Source organism: Macrosteles quadrilineatus, unplaced genomic scaffold (genome assembly GCF_028750875.1).
Source record: "Macrosteles quadrilineatus isolate MER2022 unplaced genomic scaffold, UCM_ALF_1.0 Scaffold_9__3_contigs__length_116548681, whole genome shotgun sequence".
Classification (NCBI taxonomy): Eukaryota; Metazoa; Arthropoda; class Insecta; order Hemiptera; family Cicadellidae; genus Macrosteles; species Macrosteles quadrilineatus.
This window is the reverse complement of record NW_026542602.1, coordinates 97,801,386-97,826,613: the sequence shown is the minus strand read 5'-3', so window position 1 is coordinate 97,826,613 and position 25,228 is coordinate 97,801,386. Positions and strand designations below refer to the sequence as shown.

Sequence of the window (25,228 nt, the reverse complement as noted above, 5' to 3'; positions counted from 1 at the left end):
AAACCATCTTTTAAATTGGAGACACATCTTTAACCAACATAAAGATTATAAATTAAATCAATCTGTGGTCAAAGAAGATGATTTATTTAGGAACTGTATTCGATAGATAGATAGATAGATAGATTTATTCGATCATTAAACATTATACATAAAATGCAATAGATCATGTCAATACAGCAAACAAGTACATGCAATCAAGCTACATCAATCAAGGTTTACATGCACAAAAAATAGGTACTTATAAGATAAATTATGAATAATACAAACAGGCTTACTAAATAATATATGCTATAGAAATTAAGTATAAAAAAGTTAAATCACAGTGGGCGACATACTTGAATAAATAATACACTAGGCAAGCAGCTAGCAATGAAAGTTTTACAAGTTAGAAATTTACACAAGATAAAATCACAATATAAAATCACAGATAAAAAAAAAATAAATGTGGTTAAAAAACTAGGCTAATATCACAGGCAAAGAATTCTTCAATACTGTAGAAGGGTGTGACTGAAAGCCACCTTTGAAGTACTTTTTTGAAGTGGTCAAAATCAGCCAGATGGGCTTCAAAAGGCAGCCTGTTAAACAATTTTACACCAACTTGTTCAAAAGAATTGAGCACCTTGCTCAGCCTGGTGTAGGGTCTAGCTATTGAATTACAATTTCTTGTGTTATAACTATGAACATTTCTGTTAAGAGTTAAACTGTTAAGATTTTTCTTTGTGTGAAGCATGCAGTGAAGGATGTAGAGATTTACAACAGTTAAAATCTTTTCTTGTATAAAAAGTGGTCTGCAGTGATCTTTATACTCAGAATCGGTCATTATTCTAATACATTTCTTTTGGGCGAGAAGTACATCAATCACAGAAGGGCTATTTCCCCAGAGCAAGAGACCATAGGAAAAGGCACTTTGAAATAGACTAAAGTAGACAGTTTTAACATAGTCAGAGGATACATATTTCTTCAAGTGTTTCAATAAATAATTAATTCTACTTAGTTTTTTACATACAAACTCTACATGCACATTCCAGGATAATTTAGGGTCTAAGTGAATACCAAGCAACTTAACACTATGACTAGAATCTACTAAGCCAGGGTTCAAGGAGAAGATCATGCTTTGAGTTTTCTCTACATTCATAAACAAAAGATTTGACTTATACCACTCATTGGCTTCACTGATGATGCTACTGAATTCATCCCTAATTGTGGCAGCAGAGGGACTTGTCTTAAAAAAGGTTACGTCATCTGCAAACAGGATAGAACTAGCATGCACATTCAGATCTAGGTCATTTATTAAGACTAGAAAAAGGAAGGGGCCTAGTACCGACCCCTGTGGTACCCCATATTTCACCTCAGTTTGTTCCGAGAAGACTTGATTGGAATAAACTTTTTGCTGCCGATTACTGAGGTATGATCTAAAAAGACAATTTTGAATGCCAATTATTCCGTATGATTCCATTTTTTTCAAAAGAATGCCATGATCCACACAGTCAAAGGCTTTAGTAAGGTCGCAAAGAATTGCGCCTGTAGGCTGACCAAGTTCAAAGTTTGTTAATATAGATGAGATTAGCTCTCCGACTGCATCAATCGTGGACATTCCTGATCTAAAGCCAAACTGATTCTTTGAAAAAAGGCTAAAAACTTCAAAAAAATTACTGACCTGAGTTTTAATAATCGATTCATAAGCCTTGCCGAAAGTCGGGACCAGAGCGATGGGCCTATAGCTACTGACAGAATCACGACACCCTCTTTTGTAAATAGGTATAACCTTTGAAACTTTAAGCTTTGAGGGAAAAAAACCTTCAGATAAACATACATTAATGCACATGCTTAAAGGAATTGATATCACACTGATGACCTGCTTCAATAAATAATTTGAAATATCATAAATATCGGCACTTTTTGAGCACTTAAACTTGGATACAACTTTGCACACATCACCAGGATTCACAAGCTGCCATTTGAGGTTTGTGGGGGGTGCTCTTTGTTGGGTCCTGAGGGCTGGCGTAGGAGAGGCGCTACCAGGGATGCTGCTCCGGACATCTTCAACAACAGTGTTCAGGTAGCTGCTGAAGTCAGACGCTGCAGGACCAGTGTTCATCGTTGAGCTGGGACCGGACTCCTTTTTTATTATCAATTCATTATCATTATCATTATATCATTATATTATCAATATTCACCATGGACATTTGTCTTTGACAGGTCAGGAGGAAATTGACACAGCTTGTGAGATACTCTATGAACGTATGAAGTCTCTAGGTCCAGACGTTCCTGAACTGATCATCCTCCCTGTGTATTCTGCGCTGCCTAGTGAAATGCAGACTCGGATCTTTGAAGCTGCTCCTCCAGGATCTCGTAAGGTAAATAGTGGAGAATCTGTAGCAAATATTAATATGTTGTAAGTAATACCAGAATCAAGCTGTTAAGTAATAATATATCAGAATTGGCCTTGGCTTAATGTTTACCATACGTTTCTGCAGCTATTTTTAAATTTGCATCATCAGCATATAAGTAAATATTGCTAAAATCACTGAGTTGCGGAAAATTTCTCAAATAAAAGATGAATAAAAGAGGGCCTTGGATAGATCTTTAGGGCACCCCATATTTTACTTCCCGAGTACAAGAATTGTAAGCAATTTTATAATTTTTACTATTACAGTGAATCAGTTCTACGTATTCTATCATTAATATATGACTTGAAACAGATCAATGCATTACTATTTAGTCTACTTCTACTACTGAGCTTTGAAAGTAACAACTCATGAGAAATGGAATCAAAAGCTTTACTGAGCTCCATGAACAACCCTACCACTTTAGATTTACGATATTATCGACCAAGTATCGGTGGTATTGAGAATCGAAACATCCCTAATTTAAACCATGATTACTTTTAACATTTGTAAATTTTTTCATATCTTTGACACCAAACTAATGTTCAGGTTGTCATCGCTACCAACATAGCTGAGACATCATTAACTATAGATGGTATCTACTATGTGGTTGACCCTGGATTTGTCAAGCAAAAAGTCTACAACTCCAAGACGGGGATGGACTCTTTAGTAGTCACTCCAATATCCCAGGTGAGGATTTTATGTAGATAATCATCATTGCAGGTTGTATACTAACCAGGAAAACTGGGAGAATTGGGAAAAGTTATAATTTTCATTTTTATATACATAAACTACAAAATGAATACTGCGCTGTTGTGATATCGTAAGTCATTAATCTTGGTTCAGTTATAAAAACTGAAGATCAAATTCACAGCTCACTCAAACTTCACACAAAATACTGTAGGCCTACCTTATATTTTGATGCAAACAATTTATATGGCAAGGCAATGTCTCAAAGTATACCTTTAATGTTGATGCAAGCAATTTATATAGCAAGGCCATATCTCAGTGTATGCCTTATATTTGATGCAAACAGTTTATATGGCAAGGCAATGTCTCAGAGTATATCTTATATAACACCTTATACTCTTATGTTATTTCTATTTGTTTTATGTTATGTTATATTAACTTATATGGTCTTATAACCTTATATACCCAATGCTTGATGCTAACAATTTATATGGCAAAGTCATATCTGAGTGTTTGTATCTTGATGCAAACAATTTATATGGCAAGGCCATGTCTCAGTGTTTGTAACTTGATGCAAACAGTTTATATGGCAAGGCCATGTCTCAGTGTTTGTATCTTGGTGCAAACAATTTATATGGCAAGGCCATGTCTCAGTGTTTGTATCTAGATGCAAACAATTTATATGGCAAGGCTATGTATCAGTGTTTGTATCTTGAAGCAAACAATTTATATGGCAAGGCAATGTCTCAGTGGCCTCATAGTCGTCATATAAGCCAAAACGTCAAAAACATAGTCCATCCGAAAAATTTGGATATTTAACGGATAGGAACGGATATAAAGTTTGGGCTCAGTTCGGACACGGATATCCGACCCGATTTTTCAAATATCTGCACATATCTACCAAATACTTAACAGATTTATCAAAATTCTCTTTTTAGAGCGCAGCTTAAAGTCATAATAGGGTTTAACAGATTGAAATGCATACAGCATGATGAACCAAGGAACTGAGTTTAAAATAACTTTTACATAATTTTAATTTCTTCTGAAGTGTGTTCCGACAATGTTTTTGTTTCACTGTAGGCCCAAGCCAAACAGAGAGCCGGTAGAGCTGGACGTACAGGTCCTGGAAAGTGTTATCGTCTGTACACTGAAAGAGCGTACAGAGATGAGATGTTGCCTACACCAGTGCCAGAGATTCAGCGGACAAACTTGGCTACCACGGTAAGAATAATAATCATTACTCATGTTGTAATTTTCATATGAAGTTATTAATTAGTTTATAGTTTTTGTCAGATTTTTCATACGCCTTTGTAGTGTTTTGATACAAAATCAGTTATCTTTTTATTTTGTGTGTTTTAAATGTCAATTGGCTATTTTACGTTTTGTAAGGGAATGATTCAAATTCTAGTCATCTAATATCGACCCTTAACAGATGTAACAAAGATCACTCGGACCTAAGTTTTTAGGATTTTTTGGCGAGGATAGGTGGCTTATCTGTATGGGAAAGAATTCAATCCGACAAAAGAAAAAGAAAATTAAACTTTGTGTACACAAAACATTTCCCTGTTACTGACACCATTTTCAACTAAGGAAGGTATGATTTGAAGAGAAGAATTGTCTTCAGGCTTTTTTTACATTGACCATTTAGATAATAGATATCATTTATTTGATTGCCCAATGCCAAATAGTATCTGAGTCCACAATCAAATCCTCGTGGGATCGAACCAAAGATCTTCATATTTGAAGGCAAGCATTATAAACTCTTGGCTACCCAGACAGTTAAACATATTAGTTAGATAATTTTGTTGGTATTGTGTTGTTAGATAGTGTATAAAACATTGTTAAATAATGTCATATCAAAAAACCAGCTGATTTTAGTAACAAAGGTGTTATGCCATTCAACACTCATCTTTGCCTTTAAACGTACTCATTTGCTAGTGGTGTATATGTAATGTAATCTAACACTGATTGTATGGTCTGTGGCAGGTGCTCCAGTTGAAGACGATGGGTATCAACGACCTTCTACACTTTGACTTCATGGACGCCCCTCCTGTAGAGAGCTTGATCATGGCTTTAGAGCAGCTTCACTCTCTCAGTGCATTGGACAACGAGGGTCTACTGACTAGGCTGGGGAGACGGGTCAGTACACAAACTGAGGATTTAAATGAATTAACAAGTCATTTTCATAGCCCCAGAACTGCATGATAACAAATAATAGCTCAAATGTACCTCAATAATACTTAAAATTTGAACATGTAGATAACTTGACACATATGTTTTGTTGGTTATTCAATCCTCCATACTCGTCAGGCTACAAAAAGATGTACTTTTCTACGTGTCGTCAGAATAAATCATGCAATCACAATTTATATGTCAAAAACAAACAAAATTGATCACAGATAGGCCTATCAGTTAAAAATATATACATCTCCTGGGCTAGACTGTTAGCATACTAAGTCAGGACATTCTTGACGAAACATAATGTAGGATTGTCATCTGTCTTAATTAATAGCTGTTACTGGTTTATACACTGGATATTACGCACCTAGGTGGCGTCAGTTGATAGTGATCAAATTAATGCGATGATCTTGATATTTTACTAGTGATGGGCCGATTCCGATTCTCGATTCCAAAATACTCTCGATTCCGCCGGAATCGAATCGAGCATTCGATTCGAATCTCCGTGGGTTTGGGATCGATTCCAACTGTCTTCGATTCTTTCATAAAATTGGTTAAAATCAGCCACAAACGTCATATAAAGCAACAAAGAAACAAAATAAATTCAGATTGCTAATGATTTGCTTGCAACTCTGAGCAAACAACAAGTTCTGGTCGTATCGTCACTAAGTCAGCGAGACTAGAGCGAGCGTATTGCAAATGAAATAATAGATGCGAACTCAATACAGAGGCTTAGTACAATGAGAAACAGTTAACCGATGGGAATTGGAGATTCGGGCAAACTGGACTGGAGCGAGTAAGCATTGCGTCACAGCTCACAAGACATACAAGGAAAGGATGAGCATCGATTTAGATCAACCAGCGGTACCAAGGCTACTAACCACGAATACTAGAAAAGTAGAAAAATACTGGTATGGATCATAAACATAAACAAATGACATTTTTGGCCCGAAAATAAACATTATTTCACATTGCTTAAATGGAACTGCCAAACCCAAAACATATGTTCAATGCTATTCGTATAGGATTCGGGCCAACGACGTCATTTGTTTATGTTCATGATCCATACCGGTATTTTTCTAGTATTCGTGCTACTAACTGAAGCATTGCATCGGTACAACGATGTTATCAGTAACCGATAACATCGTTGTGAAAAAATCGATGTTTTTGGCCTTTGGGACTAAGACATAGATTTTTTTCTTCAATTTTTCGTCTGGTCTCTGTACTCTCCAGTAACGGAAAGCATCGATATCTCAATATACTTGGTCAAAAACATCGATGTGAAAAACAACGAAAATCGATAGAAAAAATCGGTGATGCGAAAACATCGACTATCGATGCTCATCCCTAAACAGAGCCGACTGCTGAGCTACCATTCATTACCAAAGTCTAACAAAACACTTCTATTCGTATTCGTCGGTCCGTCGGTCCCGAAACGTCACTACTGAACGAGACTAGAGCGATCGTCCTTTTTATTTAGCCTAAAAGCGACTTGGGAATATAATTTTGTACAGTGAATTGGAAGGTTTTAACTAGTGATGGGCCGATTCCGATTCTCGATTCCAAAATACTCTCGATTCCGCCGGAATCGAATCGAGCATTCGATTCGAATCTCCGTGGGTTTGGGATCGATTCCAACTGTCTTCGATTCTTTCATAAAATTGGTTAAAATCAGCCACAAACGTCATATAAAGCAACAAAGAAACAAAATAAATTCAGATTGCTAATGATTTGCTTGCAACTCTGAGCAAACAACAAGTTCTGGTCGTATCGTCACTAAGTCAGCGAGACTAGAGCGAGCGTATTGCAAATGAAATAATAGATGCGAACTCAATACAGAGGCTTAGTACAATGAGAAACAGTTAACCGATGGGAATTGGAGATTCGGGCAAACTGGACTGGAGCGAGTAAGCATTGCGTCACAGCTCACAAGACATACAAGGAAAGGATGAGCATCGATTTAGATCAACCAGCGGTACCAAGGCTACTAACCACGAATACTAGAAAAGTAGAAAAATACTGGTATGGATCATAAACATAAACAAATGACATTTTTGGCCCGAAAATAAACATTATTTCACATTGCTTAAATGGAACTGCCAAACCCAAAACATATGTTCAATGCTATTCGTATAGGATTCGGGCCAACGACGTCATTTGTTTATGTTCATGATCCATACCGGTATTTTTCTAGTATTCGTGCTACTAACTGAAGCATTGCATCGGTACAACGATGTTATCAGTAACCGATAACATCGTTGTGAAAAAATCGATGTTTTTGGCCTTTGGGACTAAGACATAGATTTTTTTCTTCAATTTTTCGTCTGGTCTCTGTACTCTCCAGTAACGGAAAGCATCGATATCTCAATATACTTGGTCAAAAACATCGATGTGAAAAACAACGAAAATCGATAGAAAAAATCGGTGATGCGAAAACATCGACTATCGATGCTCATCCCTAAACAGAGCCGACTGCTGAGCTACCATTCATTACCAAAGTCTAACAAAACACTTCTATTCGTATTCGTCGGTCCGTCGGTCCCAGTGGCGTAACAGTATTTCCCCGGGCCCCCCCGCAAAAATGTCTGTGGGCCCCCTACTACCCCTCCCATTCCACACCACAGCACTATATACCACAACCATCACCACACCACAACTATCACATGATGTAAGTGACGGCAGGCATACGGCCTACACGATCAGACTGGCAGAGGATGGTCTCTAGCAATATCAAGTATTTACCTATTCTTCAACCACACGACCAGAGTCGTCCTTGAAACATATTTTATATTTTGTCACTGTCACAGTGATAATAAACTTGGGAGTTATGTTCGTGATTAATATATATGGGCTACTCCATTACTCCGCCATTCACATACTAAACTCAACCAAGCTTCCAACTATAATTTGAGTCGGGACCACGAAAGTTTGCAGTTGAGGGAGTAGCCTATTTACCATTTGACTTCGAAGGAGCCAATGAGGGCAGTGCGGTGTTGCCAAATCGAATAATACCAGCTGTTTTAAAAATATTGTTTAGTATTTTAATTAGTGTCGTCAACGGGCGATATGGCAACGTCGCACTAGTCTTGTGATTGGCTGCCGCCAACTGCAAACTTTCATGGTCCCAACTGTAAATGTTAGTGCTTCACTAAATTAGCCCAATACACCTGATTGAGAAACTAAGTAGAGCATGGTAGCCTACAGTAGGCATAAATTTAAAACTCACTAGCGTGAACTGACTACGGTGAAATAAAAAAAATACAAAAAATATAACAAATAGCCTAACTTTATTTTTAAAGTGACAAGAAATACTTTGCTATACATTAACATATGTTTTAATAAGTTCAAATTGTTTTACAAATCACAAAAAAAGAACTTTTAGAAAGGTTTTATTTATTTGAAATGTCTTGATCTTGCTGCGTTTCTAGCTGCAAAAGTTTCAATGACTGTCTTTACATCAATTTTCTTGCAATGTCGTTTTATTTATTTGAATTGTCTTGATCTTGCTGCGTTTCTAGCTGCAAAAGTTTCAATGACTGTCTTTACATCAATTTTTCTTGCAATGTCGTTTTCAATGCTTAAGACGCTCAACCCGCTTAGTCTCTCCTGAGACATAGTACTTCTGAGATAATTTTTTATTAATTTTAATTTGGAGAAAGAACGTTCAGCTGAAGCCACTGTAACAGGTAGAGTCAAAAATAGTAAATATGCTGTACATAAATTCGGTAAACTGGATGCAACAGAATAGTTTTCCAGGAACAAAAATTCTGCCATCTCTTTCAGGGACCTTTTAGCTTTGATTTCATGTCTGAAAGTTCTTCTGAAACTTAACATTTCGCTAGGAAAGTCAGATGTCAAATCTTCGCTATATTCTTTAGCCAGTTCACTTGATTTCACTTGAAGCTCATCATCTTTACTGCTCAACAGAAACTCAGGACTGAGAACAGAAAACAAATTGGCAACGTGTGACATTCCTTCGAATCTAAAGGTAATTTGGTTGATTGCAATGTCCAATGTTCCGTAGAATACAACTGTCTTATAGTACAAATTCGCATCAGCCAGGCGTTCGTCTTGGGCAAGTTCGTCAAAGTGTTTCTTTGATTTTCTATTCCTTTTATTTTTGAGCTCAGTATTAACTCCCCATTGTTGAGCAATGGCAGTTGCTGTCATGATCGTGGTATCATAATTGTTTCTTAAATCAGTTAGCTCTTTTTGTACATTCTTGAGCAACTCCATTGCCTTGCATACATCAATATCTTTTCTCTGAAGGTATTTTGAAACTATGTCAGTGGACTCGAGTATTAATGTATGTAAGACCATTTCAACAACAAACTCAAAGCTTTCCATGTGGCTTTTCAATGCGTTAGCTTGTGCTTTTTCGTCAGGTTTGTTAGAGCTCAATACTATTGTTGTCAGAGCTCTCAATACTTCTACGAAATTGTATCTCAGTGCTTTTAGGGAATCAATTCTCGAAGACCAGCGTGTGGGGCAAAGCTTTTTCAATGTTATGGTAACTGAACACAAAAGCTCCCATCGTTTTATACTTTGACTGAAAAACACATAAATTTGTCCAACAACGTCAAAAAAACTTTTGTTTTCCTGAATATTTGAAATGGCATCATTCAAAACTAAATTCAAATTATGAGCTGCACAATGAATGTACTTTGCTGTTTTTTGTTTTCTTTCAATCCTAGATTTTACCCCTTGATAAACTCCTGACATATTCGCAGCCCCGTCATAGCCCTGTCCTCGGCATTTTGACAACATCAAATTCTTCTCCTCAAGACTGTGTATGATTTCTTCTTCTAAGCCCTGCCCAGTTTGATCACTTACTTCTCTAAAACCCAAAAACCTTTCATTGATATCTAAACTAGTAGGCCTTCCAGACTCATCCTTTGATATAGACACATATCTGATTATTTGACTCAGTTGATCCGTTTTGGTGATATCTTGAGTAGTATCCATAATGATAGAGAAAAACTGAGCAGACTCAATTTCTTTTAAAATGGTGTTTTGGACTGTTGTTGATAGAAGATTTATCAACTCATTTTGGATTGCCGGACTCATATACTTATTACTGTATTTAGGTGCATTTACGATTTGTTCTAGCACAGGATCGTATTTAGCCAATAAATCAATGACTGCCAAAAAGTTACCACTGTTGGGTTTGCCTACAACTTCTGTATGACCTCTAAAGGCCAAGTTAGAGCCTGCCAGAGTAAGAGTGACATTGACGATTCGATCTAACACACTAACCCATTTATTGGTTTCCTGTTTAAGCTCTGATTTCATACCGGCGTCGACTGTCCGATCCTTTCTCCACAAATCCGATACACGACATGCGTTCAAATGGATGGCGCTTTTTTCATGTGTATCAATTTTTTTTGAAAGGCCTTTCCAATCTCGTACTCCCTCGTCGGCCCACGGAGACAGCAGTGAACCCTTTCTTTCGGCAAACAACCAGCAAGCCTCACAGTAAACTGCGTCTTTTTTCTTTGAATAGCAAAGCCATTCCCTTGAAATTTTAAGTCCAGTTTTTGTTTGAGTTTCGTAATATTTTATAGAAAAAGATCTGTATTCTTGGTTCTGGTCTTTGGGAAACGGACCGCGAGGTTTGCATGGACCATTATTTATTACGAACTTTTTTATCTCGTTCGTTACTGTGTCACCAAAGTGTCCACGGTCCGTTGGATATTCCTTATCAAAACTTATCGAATCATGCATCGTATCGACCGACAAATAGTTAGAACAAGAACTTTCATTGTCAACTGATTCATCTAGATTGTTTTTATTCCCGTGTTCACTAATTCCTGATTCCGAGTCAACTGTTGTTTCTATTCTATTACTTTCTTTATTTATCTCCTTTTTACTGTTAAAATTATCACGTGTTTCCTCAGTAACATTACAAGTTTCTTCACTTACCACAACATCTTTTTCAATCGGAGTGTCTTGATGTTCTGATGTAGATGGAAAATCACTGACACGATTAAAAAAAGATTGGATTTTGGGATGCTTTTGCGCTTGTGCCGCATCAAATTCCTGTTTCTGGGCTCTCCTTTTTCGTTTTGCTGCACCACTTAAATGTTCATAGCGTTTCATAATGATACAGTTTATATCTCATACTATACTATAATAACAAAGTCCATCACATTACTCACTCACTCACTCAAATAATAGATGTAAACTATATCTCATACTATACTATAATAACAAAGTCCATCACATTACTCACTCACTCACTCAAATAATAGATGTAAACTATATCTCATACTATACTATAATAACAAAGTCCATCACATTACTCACTCACTCACTCAAATAATAGATGTAAACTAAGGGCATAACCAAACAAAGTCTCTCGCGACATGCACTATTGCACCACTGACGAGTCACTCGCAATCCGCATGGAATGGGTCTCCAAAATCAGGTGATCTACGGTCAGCTGAGTACACGACGTGAGCGGTTAGTGGGGGTGGGGGAGGGGTTGGCTCCGAGTGTGTGTCGCCAGTCGCCACGGCGGCAGGCCGGCAGGCAGGCACACAGCTCCTAGCGCTAGCATGAAGCTACACAACCACACTGACAATACACACGTCGGGTGATCGTAGTGAGCGTTGGCGTTTCGTTAACAATATTGTTAATTAAAAGATAAAACTTCAGTAGATTTGGCAGAATAAAAGTATCTACCAACACATCGTTTTTTTATTTATAATTTGTCAGGGGAGAAAAACATCCGTGAACAAAGGATCGGTTTTACGGACGGTTTTATGAAAAAAGGGTATCTTAACCTCGCGGGCCCTTTAACCTCGCGGGCCCTTTAACCTCGCGGGCCCCCCCGCACCGCGGGGTCTGCGGGGGCGGCTGTTACGCCACTGGTCGGTCCCGAAACGTCACTACTGAACGAGACTAGAGCGATCGTCCTTTTTATTTAGCCTAAAAGCGACTTGGGAATATAATTTTGTACAGTGAATTGGAAGGTTTTAACAACCTATAAATGTTCAAGTGCGTGAAATTGTAAATAAACTTGTTTAGTGTTGCAATCAACGGGTAAACTTGTAAACTTGTAGGCATATAAGCTCTAGGCCTATATTTAAAAGTAAAAGTCATTGTTAAAAATGTTTGAAAAAATGTGCTGTAGGTTTAATTTTACGGTTTACGTTCATTCGTTTTCTTTCACTGTTATTGTATTATTATTATTATTATTGTGTTTATCCTCATTAAAATTGTGTGTTTCGTTCTAATAATGTTTGGGTTTTAATAATTAATTTCTAAAAACCTTTAAAATTATTTTTTAAATCAGTTTTGTTCACGTTGAGTGGTAATTGTAAACTTGTAGGCCTATAAGCTCTAGGCCTATATTTAAAAGTAAAAGTCATTGTTAAAAATGTTTGACAAAATGTGCTGTAGGTTTAATTTTACGGTTTACGTTCATTCGTTTTCTTTCACTGTTATTGTATTATTATTATTATTATTATTGTGTTTATCCTCATTAAAATTGTGTGTTTCGTTCTAATAATGTTTGGGTTTTATTTAATAATTAATTTCTAAAAACCTTTTTGTCATCCTGAACCATGGTATTCGGAATCGAACCCGGAATCGAGAATCGAATCCCAAATTTCAGAATCGGAATCGGAATCGAATAATTTTGGAATCGACCCATCACTATATTTTACACTACTGTGGGAAAAGGAGTTTACTAAATACTTAAAAAGACTTTGAAATATTAAATAACTATACAAACTAGGAACAGTGCCCATGTTTGGAATGAAAAGCTCAATTATGAGTCACTTAAGATTTTAAATATATTTTTTTAAGCATATTTAAGAAACTATATTAGTATGCACAATCTCCTAATCTCATAAATCAATAACTTTCAATGTCATTTTAAACTATTCGCCTCTTGAAGTAAAATTCCAACACTCGTTTCTAATACACTTCACTCACTCCCATGGCCATTTATGCCCTAGGCTGCTCTCCATATCTCTCTATCTTCTACCTCTTCAACTGCTGCTCCCACTTCTCTGACGCCCTTGGAGATACTATCCCACCATCTCTCTTCTTGGGCCTTCCTAATGGTCATTTCTCTTCTGGCTTTCCTATGCTTGCTTGTTTTAATAGTGAACCACGTTCTCTCATTTCCAACGCATATCTTTAAACAGCTGGTAAAATCTGAATAGCAGGCCATTCTCTTAGGCGATACCTTTACAAAACATCAGTGTTGGGTTAACTACTTTTTAAATGTAGCTTTTGCTACTTCTACATTTTTACAAAATGTAGCTTGCTACCGTTACAACTACAATCAAAATGTAGCAAACTACTTTTTTTGCTACATTTTATGTTTTAATAATAAAATATTTGTTTTCAGAATAACTATGAGTGTACTGAATCATTTTTAGTAATTTTCAACTCCTATAGGCTACTACCGGTAGTTATGATATTTAAAAAATCACTAGGCTATTATTTTTTAGCTATAGGGTAGGAGGTTAAGGATCACAGCTAACTCACCTGATTATAAATACAGATGGTTGGAGCACAGATTCGCATAAATTCGATGCTCCAACCAGCTGCATATTTCTAATCAGGTGTCGTCCCTGGAGGGAATGAGGTGGTTCGGCTTGTGACTAGGTGTTATGCAGTATTGTGAGGAGGGGGAAAAGGGTTTTCAATATCGTTAAGGTAACATACAAAAATATATTTTATTCCTAAGGACCCAAATGATAAAATTATGTAAGACAGTCTTTTTGATAGACAAATTGGAAACTGATATTCTAATTCCAAAACGTCTTACCAACTCCCTGCTCTGATCTACCAGAAAGGACGTGAGAGATTGGATTGGGTAACTCTGGGTTGAATACGATGAGAATTAAGATACATCTGAATTTTGTACTGTTAAATTTCCGTAATGTAAAAAGTGCTGCAGTTAAAAGAAATTAAATACATGAGAAAACATTAGAAGTGTTTATTATACAATGGTTTTTTTAATAACGTTTTATTGCAAACGCCAATCTCTTTATATATTGTGCTCATATAAACTGTAAAGTTTGTTCTTAAAATGTTTCTCCTTAGTTCTTATTGATAACACTACTCAAAAACCAATTTTAAACCATTTTTCGACTTCAGGAGAAAATTTCACCTAGATTTCATACCCCTAAACCTGTCTAAAATGTCTGATAACGCTACGTTACAAGGGTGAGAGGGTGGGGAGGGTTAGGCTCGCGTTATGAGGGGGGGGGGGGGGGTCATTATCACACACAAGGAAAGAGGGAGGGGTTCAAAAATGTCAAAAAATGTGTTACGTTATATGTGAACGGCTCCTTAAATGTGATCGTTAACCTCCTTTAATAAAGACAACTTCTATACTGGTTATTAAATTCAAATGTATTGGCAAATTTCTCACCTAAATTTTGCTTGGATTTAAATAAAAAATTATATTAAACCAAACTTTACAGACAAAATTCAGTAGTCTACATAAAGAGACATGAGCTGGTTGTTAAAACCACATGATGACATTATAATTTTAAGAAAACAGGTTTCGGACTTACCTAAATTACCTTATTTAAATTATGAATTAAATAAAGCATAAGCTACTGTGATTTACTAGTGATAAAGAAAAACACATCTTTGTTGTCAAGAAAGTAGCATTACAAAAAGTAGCAAATACTGCATTTACTGCTACTAAAAATATAGCATGCTACTGCTTTTGCTACAGTTTTACAAAAGTAGCAATGCTACATCTACTGCTACAAAAAATGTAGCAAACTACAATAACTACAGTAGCATTGTTACTTGTAGTTTGCTACTAACCAACACTGCAAAACATGTAAATCAACCTTACTTATTTATTATTCCACCCACGGTTTTCTTCTTAAATCTGTTGAAAAAGGTAGGGAGAGTAATCCCAAAAAGCAAACCCCCTATAAAAAAATAGAATATTTTCATACTGAGAGTGTAGACGTACAGTATATACACCCATCTGATTCTTTGGTAAATAGATAGGAACCAATCCTCAAGTAGCTTAAAATTGATTTGAAACTATATATGTACTGTATATCCAATAACTGTTATCTGATAGGACTTAAATTCTGCACTGTTTGAAATATAATCTACAATTAAATTTACAATTGTGAATTTTATTTCATAACTTGATTTTTTACAGATGGCTGAGTTTCCTCTAGAACCGAATCTTTCCAAAATGCTTATAATGTCGGTTCATGTTCAGTGTTCCGATGAAGTTCTTACAGTGGTCTCTATGTTGTCGGTGCAGAATGTCTTTTACAGGTAAGCTAGTTGTTACTTTGTTTGTATACTTACTTACTTACTTAATCCTGTCCTCTTCTACAAGTGATTTTGAGGTTATAAGGTGTTTCCATATCTGCTGGCTGAGTAGTAGAGCCTCTTTATGTAGATCATCTTATACTTAAACCTATTTCCACCCAGGTTTCCCCTGCTTAGTTTTATTATCAGATTATATGAATAAATGGTTTTACATATAAATTTGTAGAATTTTAAGTACTAATTAATCATTGTGGAAGTGAAGGTAAAATCTATTTTATGAAAGTAAGGACAGTGGTTGTCGTTTAAGATGTGTGAAACTTCTTAACTTGGGTTCAGCATCAGAGCATATTGCAAATTATGAAAATTTCTTGTAAGGTGCCTACTTTTCACTCGAGACACTGTGACTAACACAAATCCAATTTATAACAACCACTCCTCCTCCTTCCACAACTTATGGCTATTCAAACTTCAAACCAACCATTCTGTATGTGAGTCATATTTGAAATTTCTCACAAAAATTGTTTTTAGTATTGTAAAACTGACATTCTTCAAAGATCGACAACTTTTGTAATGGAAATGTTTTCAACAATCCTTTTACAACTTTTTAACTTTATCAATAAAAGAAGAGTAGTTGGAATCTCTTTAGAATCAATTAATTAAAATATTTTAAAATAGTGGTAAAGTCTTAGCATCCATAATGTGAGTTTTGTTTCTATAATCAAAAAATTGTGTGTCTTTTTCCTACACTGGATTTTAGGAATCACATTATTCTTCAATTGTGATAAAGCAGCCAGTTATAACCAATGAATACAAACCTTATAAGAAGGTAAATGCTTCTAGAGAACAGTCAGATCAAATTTTTAAACGAGCCTCACGTGGCTGCGCTACTCTCTCTCTCTCTATGACGATTCTTTGTCTCACTCTCTCTGACTCAGTCATTTAACTTGGCCACACAGTCGCAATAGTAGTGCCGTCACTTCCGAGCGGCCGCCACGGGAAATATTGATACAAACAAAGGTTAAATATTCCCAAACTTAATTTTTAACACAAGCATTGTGCTTTTTATAAGGTTTGTGTTCATTGTTATAACTAAGACAATAAAAATAAAAATAATAATTAATAATTAAAACTTAATTTAATTAATTAATTTAATTAATTAAAATAATTTTAATTAAAAAAAAATAATAAAAAAAACTTTTGACTTTTTTGTGTTACAGGCCGAAAGACAAGCAAGCCCTGGCAGATCAGAAGAAGGCCAAGTTTAACCAACCAGAAGGAGACCATCTTACTCTTCTGGCTGTTTACAACTCTTGGAAGAACAACAAGTTCAGTAACGCCTGGTGTTACGAGAACTTTGTACAGATAAGGACTCTCAAACGAGCCCAGGACGTGAGGAAGCAACTACTGGGGATTATGGATCGGTAAGTTTAAGCTTGCCTTGCAATTAACCACTTATACATCTGATAATCCATCTGGTGATAAAACATCTGATAATCCATAACACATCTGGTGATCCACTATGTATCTTATAATCCGGGTCATTCTATCAAGGCTACAGCCGTAATCGGCTCCTGCTATCATAGCAACACCCGCGAGCATATCTTACGGTCAGCGATGCCATTAATTTTCCCCCGCAATTGTGTCAACAATGTAATAAGTTTAGAAATAAACTTAATGGTTATTTGGTTGAGAAAACTTTAATTCTGGGCAGCCAATTGTTATAGTAGGAGAACATGGGATATTCGGTCTCCAAGGTTATGGGTTCCAATCATGCAAATTATCAATGATTTAGCTATGTAATAATGCTGCCCAACAATCTGACACATCCAAATGTGTTACACCTTGGCCCACCCTTTCAAGGGGAAAAACAAACCAAATGTGTACAAAACTGAACATAATAAAGAATTTTTTTAGGTTTTTTTAAGGCGGTACTTCATTTTCACATTTGTTTTTGTTTCTCTAGGCACAAACTGGACGTGGTGTCAGCAGCCAAAAACACAGTCCGGGTCCAGAAGTGTGTTTGCTCCGGGTTCTTCCGGAACGCAGCCAAGAAGGATCCACAGGAAGGATACAGGACTTTGGTGGACAGTCAAGTTGTCTACATTCACCCAAGCAGTGCTTTGTTCAACAGACAACCAGAGTGGTAAGTAGACCTATGACTGTTATAGATTCATTTTCTTACTGAAATCGTTATTTATGTTGACTTTTCCAAATGTAAGGTTTAGTGGTACCGTAATATGGACATTCCTCGGTGTGTTTTTGTTTTACAATAGTATTTGAACCAGAAGTTAGGCTCCCTTGGCCAAAGTAAAAGTTCAAATCTTGAAATCTTTAAAAATTACCTACCCATTGAATTGGGAACACAATTGGGAATTGCACTGGCTTTAGTGTCGGATGCGTTGTAGAAATCCATCTTCGTTGCAAGCTAATAATTCAACTTGACTGTTGTAATATTAGGCTTCAACCATTTTAATACTATTACCTACTAGGAATATATCACTATCGAATAGCCCCTCATGTGGTCTAGTTATCAATAATAGGAATCATAAGTGGAATTCCTCTGCAATGGTTCAGGTCATATTTAGTTGGTCGTAAGCAATACATTGAGGTTGATGCAGAATGCTGTTCCAAACTTGCCGAAGTGAGATATGGTGTCCCTCAGGGCTCTATCCTTGGACCTCTGCTTTTTATTCTTTATATAAATGACGTCGGTGCCTATGTTTGTCCTAACTCCTTAACGCTGTATGCAGATGATACCACCATGCTTTTTAAGGGCTTGTCTGAAGTTGTTCAAGAGAACATGTCTTCAACAATTACAAATTTTGATAACTGGCTTTTTAATAATAATCTTCTTTTAAATCAGAATAAAACTAATTATGTCCAATTTCTAACCAGAAACAAAAATCCACTGCATCTTAAACTACCACAATCTTCAATAAAAGAACTTTCTGAAGTCAAGTTTTTGGGCGTTGTTATGAATTCTCAGCTGACGTGGCAAACACATGTTTCAGATCTTTGTGGTCGTTTGAGCAAGGTGAGTTTTGCCTTGAGAACATTGGTTTCTTTGCTTGATCAGAGGGACCTGATCAATGTTTACCATGGATGCTTTCAGTCTGTTATATCATATGGAATAGAGGTTTGGGGAGGTTCTACACATGCAGACAAAGCATTTACAACGCAAAAATGGGTTTTATTTTGAACCCTCATGAAGTTCCCCTAATTTTCATTGATATACCTTAGACCTATGTGCAAAAATATGCAAAATTTTGCCCACACAATATGTAAAAACTTAAGTGCGCCCCCCCCCTCCCCCCGCCCCCATCCCAGCTAAGTCCTGGATCCGCCGATGATCATTGGTAAAGCATAGCTTGAGGTGGTGGGAATCACCATCAGATCAGGTCATTATGCAACTTCAAACTGTGCAAAACAGAACAATCAAAACAATGACCAAGCTTGTTTTAGCTGCTCCGTGAAAAATCTCACGCTTGGTTATCAGGATGTTTATAATCTTTTATTAAATTGTTACACACTAAGCCAGGTCTATATGATTTTTAAATAATTTCACTAAACTCAATATTCAAGCTTTCTGGACTAAATTTTGAAAATCGTTGCAGCATTTTTTGTAAGCTTTGTAATTATTTACAAAATTAACAGGAATCTCCTAATTAAAAAAAAATCATTGGATGTAGACAAACTGACCAAGGTTAACATGTTTATAAAAAACTACCCAGTTCTTGTTATATTTTTGCTTTAAATTCTTTGACTTCTCACAAAGCAAAGCTCGGCAATCAAGTCTCTCTCCACTATATTTCACAGTGCACAATGAATGGAACATAGTAATCAACACTGTTATTTTACTACAGAGCTACAATAGTGAGGCTGTTTACACATAGATAAGCAGATTATAAAATCTTCCCTTACCATTCCTGTCAAAGCTCTGACCTTGAAAGGTGCTTTTGGCAAGGTCATATTTAGAAACTTTCACACTCATTATCACTAAATCTTTTAACATCTTAAATAGTCAATCCTGTATTGTTTCAAATATATATTATTTTTTAACGATAACTTTCAAACCTACGGTTGACTGCTTTATAAAACAAATTATTTTTAAAATCTTATTAGTTTTGGCGGAGGTAAATTTTACAATAATATTAGATAATAATTTGTTCGAATGTGAAAAAAGTGACACTTGTTGTCATTGGCTGTTTATTGCCTAATAGAATACATGTTAGATTAATGTTTGGTTTTGTAGATTTATTTTTAGGTTAGGTTTTATACTGTACAGTAGTTTGTGATGCCAAACTCCTTGTACCTGATGTACAAATACAGTATAACTCCAATTATTTGGGTGTTGGATGACTATCAAATGGGAGTATACTACATTTGAATATCAACAGTTGGCATGGTTAAATTTGTACCGAAATTCAAGGTATTTTATAGAAAATAGGCCGAGTCGAGTTGGGCTTTTTGGTTTGTTGATTTCTACTGTATGAAAGACATTTTGGTCTTGTATTTAATTTTTAAACCCTTATAGATCAGCTAGAGACAACTTTGGAAAATTTTCTGACCAGTTTTTGTGTAGATTTTTTTGTATGTACTTTTAATATTGATTTCCCATTATTTCAGCACCTTTTAAATTATTTTAACAAAATCTACCCGACCTACAAAACTAAAGAACAAAGAGGACAATGTAAAATTTACCGTTAAAAAAGAGAGAAATATTTAGTCAACATCAGTCCATTTAAATGCAGGGGTGCCCACAGGGGGGTTTGATGTCGCAAAATGCGACATCAGAAATTTATTTGGGGGGGATTTTATGATTTTGGGGGGGATTCAAGCCAGTGGTTGGTTAAAATCACATAAAAGATTAATCAGATAATTTTTACGACCTCCTTAATTTATTACTCCAGTAATAAATAACGGTATTTTGATTGCATAATTACCCTAGGGTAATTATGCAATCAAAATCCCGTTTGACATTTTATCTTGATTATTAAATCATTTTATAATTGCTATAAAATATATCGATATTTTTATGTGGATTTCCACTTTCTGACTCGTATCATGTTTGACAGTGAGAACAACTCCATGCCAACTGCTGTCAAAGGATTATGGTTGGCTTATTAAATTGTATCTGCAATTTGAGTTTGTTTTTACCTTTCATTATGAACTCATTCTCAAATATTCTCATTGCCTTGAGGACCTATTGATGGTTTTTTAGGTTTGTTTATTATAATATATACTTGATTCATAAAAAACCAGTATTATGATAATGATAATCATTTTGCTATTTTTACAACATGAACAACAACATGAAAGCTTGTGATAATATTTTGGCTCCCCCAAATAATTATGCCTGGGTCATTTATTCATTGGAAGAAATTGACATACAGTACTGTGACAATTTAATTAAGGTTTTTGATAGGCTATGTGTTTACGTTAACTTCAAGAATTGAAACACATGATTCTGGATTAATTAAATTGTATTTGTTATTGTCTTTTCTTGAATCTAGAAAGAGCTTCAAACAAATTTTACTAGTCTTAGAATAGATATAAAATTATTTTTTACGCCACACTACACTATTTTGACGAACTTGACATGCAAGGATTTAGTCCAGAAAACAGCTGTTTGTCGCCAGCTTAATCAAATGGGGTTTCATACAGTAGGCCTACTACTGTACTGTAATGAGTTTTGCCGGACACCAATCAGCTGATTATACTGTATTTGGGTGGTAATTAGTGGTTATAACAAAAACATAACCTCTCTTAGAGGTTATGACTAGTGATTTTTAGTCCTTAAGTTGGTGGTAATATATAGGGATTTGAACGGATTTAGTAGTATGGCGTAAACTATCGTACGTCACTCGTCCAAAATGTGTTGGCCGGACTCGTATAAAAAACCACTACTCGACTTCGTCTCGCACGGGATTCAGGACTAGTAACGTAATATTCTATTTTACCACACTATGATGTTTTAAACTGTTTTACATATAGGTACATTAATTGGTGGCTGAATGTTACGTTTTGCAGGCCATGCCAGCTGTCATCGTCATTCGGGGATCGAGCAGGTTTTTACATCCCTAGGGCCGCAAAATCAGCTGCCCGCTTACTTTCTTAAAACAATAATGCATATTAAATACACAATCAGTATCCATAGCATTGCAATAGAGTTGTTTTATTGTCACCGCTGCCTAGCAACTATTTATTATTATTTTTGCTGATTCCTCAAATAATTTATCCACATGACCTTAAAGTTGTTGTTGTGTTGACTATATATCAGTGTGCAAGGGCATTATCATTGAGGTGAATTAGTGGTAATAGGGTATAGTGTGGTGAATAATAGCGTTCGTACCACGGACTGAAATGGTTTTGTAGTTCTCGATCGTTTTAAGTCCTCGACTTCATATCGAATTTAAAAACTACCTCGAACCAGCAAAACCTCATTTTTGGCCCTAGGCACGAAATATACTATTAAGTTTAGGCCTAGTAATATTTTTGAGACTGAAAATGTTACACTTATTTAAAAAGGACCAAACTCAGAAGTGGATTAAAGGGCAATTTAGAAAATATCTCAAACTTTTTGATATAACTTTAAGTACTTTCTCCCCTACAATTTAATATGGTAAAAGAATTGTTTATGTAAAAACCCTGATCCCAAAAAATTGGTTTTCGAAGTGATGTGTTTGTCTGTCTGTATGTGTATGTATAATACAGAGCTACAGACCACGCCTGTGGTTCGAGTCCGATTTTGATGAAATTTGGTATTTTAGGTACCAATCCATGATCTCTCCAGATGTTTTTTTTTTCATTTTGAATTTTTAATAGTGATATTCTATAAAACCCTATAAAATAATGGATGAATAAAATTTTCTCAGAATTGGCCCGAACGATTTTGATTAAAAATTAACATGTTATACTCTTTGACTATGACAAAAATTGTATAAACCCTCTATGCCGTAAAAATTATGGTAGGTACAAAAGTTATTGCAACTTTTGTGATTTTCCCTTTTAAAACCTATTAATTCATGGAAAATCGGATAAAAAAAACTACATGGCCAATTTTTATTAAAATTGTGTGCATGTTAAAAATCCAACTCATTTAAATTAAAACTAAACTAACAAATAGTTTGGTACTAGAGTTTTAAAGCAAAATTGTCCATTTAAATTGGGTTAAAAGTTTGATTCAAACGCTTAAATTCCCATAAATTTAAAGAAGTGTCGGGGGCACCCCTTTCCTCCCCGCATTATAAACATAACTATGGGTTAGCCCCCAAACCTTCCGGCATGGGTTAAACAACGAATTTGGGGGGGATTCTGCGACGTGAGCTTTGGGGGGGATGGGCACCCCTGTTTAAATGTAACATGAAAACAAGGGTAAAATGAGTACAAGGTTTGTGTATATAAATATAAATAAATATATATATATATACATTAAATGTATGTTTAGGCCTATATGAAAAGTCTACAACGTGCAGTATCTGAATTCAATGCTTCTTGGTTGTTGATAATATTTTTATCCATTCAACTGGCGATCTTCTAAAACAATGTTTTTCTGTCTACAGGGTGATTTATCATGAGTTGGTGCAAACGACCAAAGAATACATGAGAGAAGTAACCACTATTGATCCCAAATGGCTGGTTGAGTTTGCCCCGGCGTTCTTCAAATTCTCCGATCCGACGAAACTGAGCAAATTCAAGAAGAACCAACGACTCGAACCTCTCTACAATAAATACGAGGAACCCAACGCTTGGAGAATATCTCGAGTCAGAAGAAGAAGAAATTAGGCCTAAACTGTTTTCATGAAAGTCAGTAAACTCACATTCTTGGACAGATTTTTAATGTAATAATATTTGTAGCAAATATTATTGTAATTCTATTTGTCTTGCTCGTGGTGTAAATATTGTAAATATTTATACAAATTTTACTTTTTGCAAGCCTACATACGAGGGGCACATAAATGTGTTTAATTTAATTATTGTATTTGATCAAGTGTTGTAATTTATATGAATATAATTTTTTAATGTATGATTTGGATTAATTTAACCTTGAATTTATAATAACTATAACCTGTATTGCTCAGCTAAAAATTTCAAAAAATGTGTTATACTATGATTCCTTTCTATGTTTCTTATATCTCATCAAGTCGCTTAGGTTTTATGCCCTCACACCAAGAACAAAGCTGTAGCTAGAGCTTTTACAGAATTTCTGCTTTTAACCAACTGTTCAAATCACACTAAACACGGCTTTTAGTGAGGATAATGGCTTAGAGTCTACCTTAAGCTATCCATTTACGATATATGAGAAACAATTTTTAGGTGAAATCTTCCTCTGTATCGAAAAACTCACAAATAGAAAGTAATAATGAAACCAAAAACGTATCATATAGATGGGCAGCAGATGTGTGGAGACAGGAAAAGCTTAAAATAATTTACTAAAATTTGTTTTGATAATACATTTTATTTAGAGTTTTGGAGAGTAGAAGAGACCATCATGTCAAGAGAGTTTCAGGGCAGCGATAGTGATGCACAAGGTTATGGAAGCATAGAGCAAAGAGATTACACAACACAATCATACACCAAAAAATGTATCAATAGGCTTGTGATTTTTTCAGAGTTTTTAACTGCAGTTAGTTTTCTATCTGTATTTAGGGTTATATAATTACCTTTCTAAATCTACTTAAAAGCTTTAATTGGACCAAATTTTTATGTAGGTCATATTATTTGAATTCAAGATTTTTAATTTGTTCAATGAACAAAAATAGACCATGTCAACAATTGTGGCTAAAAGTAGTATTAGGGGGAAAAGTTTATTTGTCCTAGGATGCTAGGCACGAGCCCGGGATTGTTTTTCACATTACTTCAGGCTAGACCTAGGGGTTGCAGCATTATCACTTAGATAAAATCCATTGGTGATTTGGTGGGGTTTGAACCCAGGTCCTTAGGGACCGAAGTCCCGCACTCTAACCACTAGACCAGCTCGCTCTGGGGCCAAAAGTAGTAACTGATGTGTAAAAGTTACACCTCAGTATCCTGGTCTTATGACCTGCACAGTCTAGCCACTACTACACAAGGCTTTATCAAAATTGATCAATTAAAAAGCTCAAAGACAGACTAGAGTAACCACACTATTAGAGTTCATTAACAACGAATTACCAACATGGAAAACTTCAAGGCGAAATGGCTACTTTGTAGTAGTTAAAGCATTAAAAAACTTTCAGAAAGAGTTTCAAGTTTATACTTACTCTTACTCTCAGGGCCATGCATATCTAAGAAGATACTTGGCCGCACCAACTCCTCTCCATCTTGCTCTATCCTCTGCATCCTCCTCAGTTGCTCCATGTCTTTCTTTACTTGGCTCCACCATTTTTGTTTTGGCCTTCCTCTCGGTCGTCTTCCTTCGGGATTTCTTAGTAAAACTAATTTTAACTTATTTTGCTCCTCTCTTCGTAAAACATGTCCAGCCCATCTAACTCTTCTACACTTAAATTCACACACCACATCTGGATCTCTGTAGAGTTCTCTCAGTTCTCTGTTGTGTCTCTTCCTCCATTCACCACCTTCATAAATTGGTCCATAGATTTTTCTTAAAATCTTATTTTCGGATGTGAATAACTTATTTTTTTCTTTTTTATTTGGTTTATACTGACTAATTATTTTATAGCTTTAAAATACTTCAACTTCAAAGATATTATTACTTCCAG

General features: G+C 35.6%; 1 protein-coding gene across 1 annotated transcript in view; it reads left to right on the top strand.

Annotated features, from left to right (window-relative positions):
* The window catches only part of LOC129002092 (ATP-dependent RNA helicase DHX8-like), a 43,028-nt gene extending 19,475 nt beyond the window's left edge, over positions 1–23,553 (top strand). The window contains exons 16-23 of the mRNA XM_054429629.1: positions 2,200–2,357; positions 2,937–3,077; positions 4,158–4,298; positions 5,064–5,216; positions 15,409–15,530; positions 16,745–16,948; positions 17,491–17,670; positions 23,090–23,553. Of these exons, the coding sequence (XP_054285604.1) occupies positions 2,200–2,357; positions 2,937–3,077; positions 4,158–4,298; positions 5,064–5,216; positions 15,409–15,530; positions 16,745–16,948; positions 17,491–17,670; positions 23,090–23,312 (1,322 nt within the window). The 3' untranslated portion in view covers positions 23,313–23,553. The remainder of the gene's footprint in view (positions 1–2,199; positions 2,358–2,936; positions 3,078–4,157; positions 4,299–5,063; positions 5,217–15,408; positions 15,531–16,744; positions 16,949–17,490; positions 17,671–23,089) is intronic.
* The last annotated feature ends 1,675 nt before the right edge of the window (positions 23,554–25,228 follow it).